At 36.8% G+C, this 12323-nt stretch overlaps 1 protein-coding gene across 1 annotated transcript in view; it reads right to left on the reverse strand.

The window, feature by feature from the left end:
* The window catches only part of LOC107226474 (suppressor of lurcher protein 1), a 366303-nt gene that overhangs the window by 14565 nt on the left and 339415 nt on the right, over positions 1-12323 (reverse strand). The window contains exon 11 of the mRNA XM_046733833.1: positions 1045-1252. Within this exon, the coding sequence (XP_046589789.1) occupies positions 1045-1252 (208 nt within the window). The remainder of the gene's footprint in view (positions 1-1044; positions 1253-12323) is intronic.

Consider the following 12323-nt stretch of genomic DNA (forward strand, 5'->3'; position numbering starts at 1 on the left):
CTCTCGAGGGGATTGAACGGGTCCGTTTAATTCCCACGAAAACGCTCGTTACACGGTAGTTGGTACGAATCCCAGATTTATAGAGCGCGGAAGGCAGAGACGGCCAAGACAGGGCCTTGATATCAATTACTCAATTTGCAATCTCCCAGGTAGGTAACTTTGAAACTTGCTAGGTATCAGCCAGTCTCGGAATACGTGATATACCGTGTATCCAAAGATTGGAGAGGAATCCTTGCAGGCGAAAGGAGATATATACATATACATATATATGTATATATATATATGTACGTATATACACACAGCGCGATATGTAGCGTTTCTAGCAAAGGGTGCATGGATGGGGGAGGAGGAGGAGGTGCTTGATGAATTTGATTAATTAAACCATAACACCCCCACCCGCAACCCCCCGTTACAATTACGAACATCACCGAAGGCGTGTAACTCGATTTTGCCGGGTGTTAAATTCAATTTTCACTTGTCGCTATAATAATCAGCCGAAAGTTGAACGGGGCTCGTATTCAACTAGGGTCCTTTTTATTTTCAAATTTTTTAAACTTCGTCGTGGCCGCCTTCCAGATTGGTGGCAAATTAATGAATAGAAATCTCCTTCAAAGCACGAAATTCTCCAAGCCCTCGTGCAAGGGCTGCTAAAGTTTGTTGTTTAAGATACACACGTTTTCATTACAGCTTCGGTATGAGTCTCGTAGCGGGTTTGCAAAAACCATTGGTTTGCAAAAAAATCTGTTACTGCGAGAAATCAGTGTACATATTGACTCCAATCTTCAATAATAATATCAGCATCGTCTGTAAAGCGTTCAATGTCAGCTGTATCTAATTAGAATTCAACGTTTCTTGAGACTCGTAACAGTAGACAATTGGCATAAATCGCTCCGGTAGCGAAGCTGATATTTATATCAATTAGTAGCATCAATGTATTTCTTACACATCGAGATGTTTTGCAAACAGCAAGCCCCGCGATCAAATATATACATTTTAAACAGCAGATTTCTCATTATTTATCCCAACATTTTTTCCTCGACTTACGGCAGCACTCCTTCGACGTCAAAGTAGTGAAAATGGAGGTGAACTCGCTCCTTCGGTTGCCCGTTAAAGAAGTAATGGCACTCCGTGTCTCTCGGATAGTAGCCGGGGTAGTTTGGCGAGGCGAATGTTCCGTTTCGAGTCTCGTTACTGTTGAAGACGAACGCGCAGGGATATTCCGGCAGCTGGCGACCCGTCGTGATGCCGAAATCTGTGAACAGGAAAAGAAGAAGATTCCCTTTATGACAGCGTCCATTTTTAACTCATTCGCGATAAAATTGTCGAAACAGTAGGGTAATGAATGTTTTATTTTAAACAACTTGTTTTTCATTATACTGAAGGGAATTTCCAACAGCCTGCAATTGAATGTATTCTTTTTTTTTCAATGATAACATTATCGGAAAAATACTTTTTTTTCCTTTTCCTTCGTCGTGTCGAAACTAACCGGCAAGTTTTAATGAAGGGTGGCTCGTTTCGGTTCGTAATGAATTCATTAATAAATTCACAGCTCCTCAACTAAGCGACAAAGCGTCGTATGCAAAATAATTATAGGTCAAATTTAATAAAGTTGCACCTTATTACAATATGTATATATATATATATATATATATATATACACACATTAAACTTTGTTTAAACTTAATTTCAGGCAATTTCGTAGAAAGTCCATTAAATGTTAGCATTTCCTCTTCCAGAAGATAAAAAAAAACTTTAAAAAGAATGCGATCCATCGAATATTATTGGCACAGGAAATTTTTTTTTCCTTTCGAGGAGAGAATTATTTATTTCTGCGCTAACGGTGTAAGATTCATTTCAATCAATTAAAATTTGATTTATCGAACCTATTTTTTAAGATTGATTGTATTGTTAGTTTTTTTCAGTCTCTTCTTTTCTGGATTAGATACTTGATATTTTCTCAATCGTTAAATAATAATCAACGTAAGGGACGCGAGCATCGATTTAATCACTCTGACAGATGAGAAAAGTATAAATTTAACCGCGATGTAATTATTCTTCATGGATACAACAATGAAAAATCATAATAACAAACCGCTTTATTCTTATAATCCACGTCAATTCGATGCCAAGATTCCCGTCGTTATGTATTTGACTTCACGAGCAACGTTTGCTGCTTCGCAGTTTGTACTTTCGTTCAACAAAGGGGAGAAAGACGTCATTCCATTAAAATATGTTTTGAGTAATGGCTTCTTCAAGATGTCGTCTCGGTTTCTATAGAATCGACCTGCACCGTAACCCTCGAGATTCTGTTCGTACAAGTAGGAGACTACGTGTAGAAGTCTTTGAAATACTTCGTCTCTTAGTAATAATACCCATCGTTTTGTGCACTGTATCATTCAGAAGAATTCATTTTCAAAAAATACACATAGCAATGAAGTTATTTCGAATTGGAAGTGATGGATAAGGAAAACAGATTTGTGAAAGTGAGATAGAAGACAATTTTAAAAAGATGTTTGATCGTACGAAGAATATATCTTTTCTGTTTCTATCACGGGACGCACTTCGAAACGATTAATAATATAATAGATTTAAATTTTTTCGACACTCTGAGATAGCACATTTTATTCGAAAGATTATTTACTGAAAAATTACTTCTTAATCATAATCAATATCGGTGCAAACTAGTATAGTTAAATATTTAACGATGTTAATATGACGATGTTAATAGACTTTGTAGAAAATAGTATTCCGAATAAAATAAATGATTGTAGAGTAAAATCAAACGAGTCTATTAGATTCTCGACCATTTTTAACCGATTTGAAATCAGGCATCGATATTCTATTTACGTTGTAGTATTTTCTATTTTTGTATATGTTTGAAGAGGTCTTCCTGATTCACGATCATGAAATTTGATAAATACCAATGCGTCGCTATCTCGTAGTAAAATTGATAAAAAGTGTCGAATTGTATGTAACGAACCTCCTCCTTTTTCTCTAGAATCTAGGTAGATAATGGAGGAATAGAATTTGATTTGTTTTCATAAAACAAACTTCCAAAGCACACTCGCAGCCACGTGGAAAAAGGAGCTGGCTGCTTTTGTCCATTTCCGTTCATTCTCGTTCCACCCATCGATTTGCCGATGTGTCCACTTCCCCCGAAACCCTCACGGACAACTCAAACTTCACCGGTTTCATTCAAAATGACGAACACATCGAACGAGGAAACTACAACCGGCGACGAAGAGTCGCCGATTTCTTATATTGACAAAAATTGAAACAGAATCTGATCTTTCAAGAGAGCGACACTGTCTCTTGGTTTTGTCTTCTTCAAGTTCCATTAGCCCCGTACTAGAAATCGATCAATCTTCAGACACCGCGTTTCATAAGTGCCGAGCAAAGTTGCCTCAGCCACATGCGATATCAGAACTGATCCTCACTCTATTTCTATGATTTCCTCACGCCATCCCTCTCGCTCTCTATTTTTTCCGGGAACGAGAGAGGGAGAAAGAGAGAAAGAGAGAAATAGAGGGGGAGGGGGGGGGGGGAGAAAGAAAGAGATCGATCCTCTTTGGGTCTCGCTTTGTGTGCTTTGTTTCGTGTTTCATCACTGCCTTCGCACATTAGATCTCGATCGTATACGTGAAACTTTACTCTTTCGACAAACTTCGTCGCCTTGGTTCGCAAGCGAAATCGAACCTCGTAGGGAGTTAAGGTTTCGGTTGAGATCTTAGGATTCTCGCCAAAATTAACTTCGGATGAAGATGGAGTATAAATTTTGAATAAAAATGCGGACAAAAACTGCATGGCGTGTAGATTTTTCCGTCACTCGTATTTCAGGTGTTTAGTTTGCTGGCGAATTGAGGGAAACTTTGCATCGAAGCGCCGTGATGCGACCGACAACGAGCCGGGACACACAAAGCCGGTTTATATAGCTGGGCAGATTGTGGAATCGATTATCCGAGAATCCGTGATTAATATTAATACATTCTAATTAGGTTGGCATTATTAGGGTATTTGCGTTAAGCTGTAAATTCATCGACAATGTATGTGCATACAGTGTCGCGTTATAATCAGGTTCAATTTTGCACTACGTCAGCGTGATTTTGAATTCTAATTAACTTCCCCCCCCCCCCCCCCGCCGCCGTCATTCCCGTTACCTGCATCCCCTGCGAACCTTCTATCGCATGTGTAATTGTTGATAAATAATTTTACCACAGTCACGCTTCTGTCCCAACGTTTGATTGAACGGAGCGGATTTGGAATTCCGAATTTGAAAATTTCCGAAAGGTGAAAAATTCCGAATTTTTGTGTGGTGAAACTTGAAGTAAAGTAATCAAACTTTCACGAAACATCAAAGTTCCGAATGGCCCGAGAGCCGATGCTCAAGGTTTCGAAAGTTAAACTTTGTTGTTTCTTAAAAATTTGAAACCTTTACTTCGAGTTTCGCTACCAAATAATTCGGACTTGGGCGTTTTCGGAACTTTTCAAATTGTCTTGCCTACAAACACGCAAGGCAACGTGATATTTTTCAAAAAGATACAAACCGCAGATACGCGACGAGCAAAAAAAGACATAGACCGAAAAAAGGCAGGCAAAAAGGTTGCGATCTCGTGAACGAGGAGTAGCCAGACATCATGTACATGCTTATACAGGGCTATACAGGCTATCTGTATAACATATAGACGAGCAAAAAGTTTTTAGCGTGAGAACCGCCGTCCGAGCTGCAAAGTACCCTTCGCGCGATAAAGTGTAGAATTTATTTTATCTCTTTGACAATTTGTTCGAATGGCACGAAACGGCTTCTCATGGCGGAAAAAAGTTTCCAACCCTCCCAGAATTTTCCTTCTCGAACTGATTTCTTCCCGCCGAGTGATTCTCTTCGTTTTTTAGAGCGGATGCACCGCCCGAAAGGCACATACTTCAGAAACCAAGTATCGAAAATTCGGATTTAGGAATTTCGTCTCTTATTGGGAAAACTGAAATTGGAAAGTCTGGGAATTTTTTACAGATAAAAAGTAGAGACTGACGGCAGAAGTATTAAGTCCAATATCCGATCCGAATGGATCTATAAGTTACGTATAATTGGATCAGATTAAATAAAAAGAAAATTCGGATCTAAGTAGATATGATAATTTTTCCGGCAGGATGAAAATTTACTCAAATTTTTTCACACGTGACAAAAGCACTTTTTCACTCTTGTTGATACTCAAAATTTTGGTGTCAGAAATCCTACAAATTTTATAAAAACGAGAAAACAAAAGAACTTCGTCTTAAATTGATCACATCGTTAAAAAGTTTTGTCACATATGCGTCGACGTAATATTATTTTGAATTCAGCATAAATTTTTTCCCCAAAAAATTGCCATTTTTAAATATTGTAACGAAAGTATTTTTTCCGAATCGGCTCGGATGGCAATTTCTCATCTTTTCTCACGCAGCGACCCACGTTCTTACCCTCGAAGACTTTGTTCATCCCCTGGGTGCGTTTCGTTCGCTCATTTATTGCGGACAGGTCATAGGACACAGAGGCATCAGCTATCCAGCACAGTTGGACGCCGCCTCGACATTTCGATATCGGATTTATGGAGGCGAGCGAAGATTCATAAGGCACCCAGCCACAAAAGTATCGTCCTTTCAATATTTTCAATTATTCGTGTCAATCAGAGATTTATAGACATTTTTCTACGCCGCCCTCCGCATGAAACTGCCAAACTGAGAATTAATTTATTCGTTATAGTTACTAGAAACTATCGTACGAGTAGTGATCAGAAAACACGCCATATTTTTTCACGGTTACAGCTGCTGCAAAACTTACTTTCATTTTATACTTAAAACTGTAATTTTCATTTGTGGTAAGAATGAACGTAGTTAGAAACTTTTTTTATGGAAGTGACTTATAGAAATTGTAGCAATTGTTGTCCATCATAAGAAGTATTCATTTAACACAAAAAGAAAGAAGATTTATTATTAAGGATACAAGGTTCAAGCTATAAAGAAAATTGTTTAGACATGTACCTATTTATAGATTTAAAATTGGTCAATGTCGTTTTATTATTCATTCCGAGTGAATTTCTCTTTTTTTTAGGTGAACTGTATGATGTATATATTTTGTTTTCATTTAATAAATAAATAAATCATAGGTGCATAAATTTGTATAAATAAAATTGTAAATATTAATCAATTTTAATCATTCATCCGTCTGTTCTTTCATTCGCAAGATTAAATACGCCTTTTCTATATATAAATGTTCATTGTCAAATTTAATTCGATCATTTTTTGTGACTAACCTTTTATTCAAACGATAACAGTTTTCCATTTTTAATCAGCTTTTACTTTATTGTTGTCAAAGCGGGTTCTGTAGTTTTTTGGTAAAAAAGGCAGTAGATATTTCAATCACGGATTTTGTCAAGCTGTTGAGCCACGTTTTCATCATACAGACTTCATTTTCGTAAATGGCTTTTCACTTTTAATTATTACAAACTTGTTAAGATTGTAACGTGTTCATTTACATTAAAAAAAAAAACATGTGACCAGATTTTCTTCAATAGGAAAAAAAAAAAGAAAATGTAGATTGTGAAATTAGATACCTTTAAATGTGCGAATAGGTTGAAAATGTTGACTACGAGGTATTGATTAGATGTTGTTCCTTCGGAGACTTCTCGCAGAGTGAGAACCGATGAAACTCATTCGTCCACGAACACTTCTCGCTTTCGCCTACTTTTCTTATTTTTATTTACGTAGTAGGCGCGCTATTTAAACTGTTACAAAATTTTTCTCGGTACAATTTAGGTTCCTTATCGCCGTCTCGAGTGCGTTATTTTATTACAATCGATGGAGAATGCAGCAGCCCGTTATTCACGTGTGTTAAACGCGTAGAAAGTGCGCCAGTTCGGAAACTGCATTTATTTGATAGGTTTTCTCTTTCGATCTTTTATTGTTTCAACCGTACGTACTCTTTTTTATCTCCACTTCCTCATAGTTTACAACTTTATTCTTTTAACGAGTGAAATTTATATACATAGGTATATAACACGTACCTGCGCATTGAATTGCAGTTCACGAGCTGAAGGAATTGTTAGATAATTCAACGAAAAGCACTTACAGTTTGATTACTTCACGGATCAACGTTTATTTCCAACTATCGAGAGATAATCAATTCGGTATTTTTTTTTTTTCCATTTTTGTTCAGTCATATTGTCTTCTCGTGTGATTCGGAAAGTTTATTCGATCAGGATAAAAGCCAAGCTGCAGCTTTTTCTTTCCAGTTTTCATTACGAATGCGTAATCAGTTTCAACTTTTATAATTTTTTTTCGTTCCTTCTTCTTACAAAACTTCATCGCGTTGTTCTCCCTTGAGTAAGAATTATTGCATAATTTAGGAGGTTAGCTACACTGATCGATTGTCGGTAAAATAAAAAAAAACTTTCTTGCGGCCCCTGTATTTCTTCTCTTTGGCTCGGTCAATATTTCCAAGGAATCTTTTTTTCGCAAATCATTACAGGAAGTGGGTGATTTAAGCCCTCGACCTCGATTCCGGGGAAAACTATGAAAGCCGTGAGTCTTGATAAGCCGCAATTTACACGCGAAGAGGCCGTGCGCAAATCCGCCAATATGTTTGGAGGAATAGTTAACACTTCGAGGGGAGCTTATAGGATCTATGACGTCATTGCGAGGGATGGTATACCGCGATACGTTCCGCATGTTTCGGCAAAAAGGCACGTCCCGTAAATCGACGATCGATCAAAACTTCCAACCAGAGTTCAAACCCACCTGCTTAATATAAAGAACGAAATATTTGTTAAAGACATTTCTCTTCGAACGATAAATCGATGAATGTGAAGAAACTTTAGAGAAAATTTGCTGCCGGAATATTTTTGAAAAAATGTAGCCACCAAAGTCCGGTTCATCGTTTAAACGAAAAACGCTCAAGAGTGAAAAGGTGAATTAAGTAACCTTCGAGCTTTAATAGGCGGACACCAGTTTTGAGGATTATAGTCGATTTATCTTCTCAGCCAAATGAATTTATAATCACAATTAATCACCAAGAGATTTTATCTAGATTGCTTCATAAATACCGAGCATCAACTATTTTATGTTATAAACCTGTCAACGCGAGGCGATAAATTCAGCGGAGATGTGGAAAAAATACAGTGTCGAGATAAACGAGGATAGCCTGGCAAAGTAATTGAAACTTTTTCGAAAAATCAGTGAAATTTTACAGGGTTTATTTTCGGCTCATTTCAAAGTGATTAATGCATTTCAATGACTTTTAAGATATTCGATCTCTTCATTATTTTCATGTTTATTATTTATACTCTACAGTATTTAACATTTTTCTCGTACCGTTGCTTATCGGTTACACAGGGATTCAATATTGTTTGAGTAACATAGTGGCGAAAAAATTCGGATTCGAATTCAATTAATTGCCTTGAAGATTTTTATTTTCATTCTCACGATATACAGTCTCTTTAACTTGATTATACGTACCATAGTTTGTCATGTGCTTAACAAAACGATGTTGAGAACAATGAAGAAACAGTAAATTCGTCTTTACACCGACAGACATGGATTGTGAGACAGATTGTTAAAACCAACGAAGCTTTGTAATAGATAGAAATATATGTACGTATAGATGGGCAGAGCGAGAGGGAGAGAGAAAAATAAAAGAGAAAGTCAGAAAGACCGTTTGACTTCCATATGTTGACACAAGTTAAAATACGAACTTGCAGTATTTTCGTATACTTATATATATAGGTGTATTTGCTTCTACTTTCTAGGAGAAAGATATATTGGAAAACTTTTGTTTTGTTACCGTTCACGTGTATAATGCAATATCGTTCCTAAAAACACAAAATTCGACACAGCTTGCCCGAAACAATCGAAATAAAACTAAACGAGGTATCGAAGTTGTATGCAGTGCTTGCTGGATCGTTCACAAGACTCTCTTTCTCTGTATATCCCAAGTTTGTAAAGAAATATACCAACTTCTGTGCCTCTCTCGATATTTCTTCGTGGTTAAATTCGCCTAACCAATAACTTCCGGAGATGTGATGGGTGTTTTTTACTTACCGAAGGGTTTCTGAATCATCCATCATGCCAAAATGATGAATTAATAAATAACTTTCACAAGTGGCTTATCAATTCATCAGACATGGTCAGAATTTTCACTGAAAATGACGCTCGACCATTTTTTTATTAAAATTTATTTAAAAAAATTCTAAAATTTGATCCTTTAATAATCGTGGGGAAATTTTCTAAATAATTGAATACTTTGTTTCTTCAAAATGGCGGATTGACCTTCGTCCAACATCTACTCTACGCAAACCTTGCGAGATTTCAAAAGCAAGATACGAAGGCTTGCACACTTCATACACGGAGCTTAACAACTTGTCAGGGGATATTATTGCACACTTGGCCACTTAAAACCGGAAGTAGGGCAAAAGTCAATGAACGAGTATCCAACCAACCGCTTGCAGCCTCGGTCCCGGGTTCTATCGTATAACCGGCAATTTCTTAAAATTGATAAAGTTTTCAAAGAACTTTTATAATACCTGCCCGTTCAATAACCTTCGAGTATACATGTATATGAGTACGTCGTATATCAAGGACCCATGTATAACGTTACACTCGCAATCAGGTCAGCGAGTATGCGTATAATAGACGCCTGAGACACGACTTAGGAATTAATGCCTGATTTTCCACTAAATTGATTATTTTTCCCCGATTGATCGTGTATAATCGATTATTTTTGAAACTCGATAAATCGACAGACTCGAATATTTTTCCTCACGATGGGTTTCTGTTTTTTAATCCCATCAATGACGCAAAACAATATCAATTTATGTGATTAAGGTATCCAATTATTATCACTTATTAGTCTCACTTAGTAAGTACCTATTTGTTATAATTCACGAATGATAAATGAATATTTTCACCTGAGCTTGAAAAATATTTTTTAGGAAACTATAAATTATTACCAAATTTTGCCGCCAGAAAGACTACGTATTGAAATTTACGAAATTTTGGCTGCAAATGCACCGTTAATGAAAAAAAAAAGTACAAATTAATCGACTAATCGATTAATTTTTACCGAATTAATCGAGTCATGTTCGATGGTTTTTGTCTACTCGATTATTCGATGCATCGATTATTTTTAACTTAGCGGCCATCGCTGTGGGGCATTGCCTGCGAGATTTTGCAAATTGTGTGTGTGTGTGAAAAACTGCAAATTAAGGAGGCCGGTTCGCTGAAAATCGATACTTTTCGATATTCAAATTCAATGACTCATTTCATAGTTTAAAAGACGATTCGATGTAGCCATTTGTAAAATTGAATATTTTACCATGCCAACATGATAAAAAAGATACATTTCACTGAATTCGTAGAAAATAAACTTATAAACAAAACGAGACATCGTGGGGCGAAATCTGACAATGCTGTTACGTTTTTGCTCAATTTCAAAGCGATATCAAATGAAGTATAGACATCCGAACCTTTTTTGTAATTAGCTATATTCTTGTATTTGTGAATAGATCTTCATAGCTTACAAATATAATAAATCGATAAATACTCAATCTACGACTATCTCGTAATAAAATTTATAAGTAGTGTCGATTTTTGTCCCGCTAAGCTGCTTCAATACTTTTGATATTGAAACAGTAAAGTAGGAGCGTATAAATCCGATATGATTTGAAAAGAAGCGTCACGATGCCCTCTGCAGAATTGGCATAACGATCACATCATTAGCCGTAAATTATTCGTTGTTCGTCTCATCGACGGATTTTTCACGCAGAAGGCATTTTTATGCATTAGCCCACGCGTTTTGTGAATTAGCAAAGACGTAATCTTCGAGGGCTTGTTTTTGTGCTTTCATGAATCACATTATAACTCAATGAGCTAGAAGTCGAGCACAAGCTAAATATCATAACAAAAATATATATATAGTATTCAGATTCGTAATCAGTGACTTAAAAAACCCTATACCAAATTTGATCTAAATCCGTTTGGTAGATTTGATGTTCCACTAAAAGAGTTGAATGGGGAAATCTACCCTCTTGGGGCACGGGTTGGAGTTGAGATAAGAATTCAAAAAAATGAGACAATTATTTTTAAATTACGTGGAGCCAATTTGGCGGGCACGCTGGTCGAAATTGAAAAATTACGTTTTTAAAGAGCACCCTAAATTATGTATAGATTTCACGCGCAATAAAATTCAGCACTAATGAAAATTGTTTCAAACAGCTTTAGAAAAATTTTCGGATTACCGAACTCGTCACGTGCGGGAAAAAGACAAGGGAAAAAATCGTCAGCCCCTTATCCGTCGTCCACTTTATCGCATGGCGAAGCTACTTGAAGCGTGACATAGTTTAGGAACGGCGTACTTCCGCAGCGACAGCTTAGACTGCTAGACAATCTAAGCAAAAACTGTTATTGCCAAACTTGGCTTCTCGAGTTTAGTTATGGCGTCAATCTCCGCGAGCAAAGCGGCGACGTGAATCCCCTGCGATATCGGCGCGACTCGAAACGCCGCAGTCGTTTTATAGATAGATGGTAAGGATTTTTGGCGTTCCGGGATATCCCAGGATTTCGAAAACTCTTTAATCAGCGAATAGATTCGGCTGTAAAAAAGGCAAATCTCACGAGTGTTCGTTTTTGATTCATTCGTTCGTCAAAGTCGATCGCCGTGAATTCAGCTTTCAACGTAAAATGAAAATGCTAATCTAAACACAGTGGAAATAATTCGCAAAGGAGCTTGTTTTTTATTTAGTATTATTTAATTGTACTAAAAAAAGGAAGAGTGAAATGGGGCTTCGGATTTTCAACTGAACAATGCCAGGTTTCAGTAGTTTATTGATTTGCAAGAATAGACACGGTTTTCATTACCATACGATTCAAATGAAGCGTAACGAGGTTGGAGCTCGAAATTTTGAATTGTTTTGTGCACGTAAAGGTATGTTTTACATGATAATTAAAACGTGGGTGAATTTGCATTTTTTGTATCCAAGGAAGTGGGCGCTTTGCTTTCAAACTAAAAAACTTCTTATGAATAATGATGATCGTTCACCTAGTCCAGCTTTTCATGCCATCCCCGTTTTTCATTTACCGGCGGAAATTGATACTGAATTTAACGAAGTACGATGTGAAATATTTGGTTGAGAGAATAAAAATATTTCCACGTCTTAATTGTACATCATAATCCCGAGAATATAATTTCAAATTGGGGGATAGGCTCATTTTTTTATTTTATTATCGTCACGACGGAACGTAAACATCGATTATTGTCGGGTGCAGTAATAGAGTAGGAGGAAAATTCAGCAATGATA

The sequence above is a fragment of the Neodiprion lecontei genome, chromosome 1 (genome assembly GCF_021901455.1).
Source record: "Neodiprion lecontei isolate iyNeoLeco1 chromosome 1, iyNeoLeco1.1, whole genome shotgun sequence".
Lineage (NCBI taxonomy): Eukaryota > Metazoa > Arthropoda > Insecta > Hymenoptera > Diprionidae > Neodiprion > Neodiprion lecontei.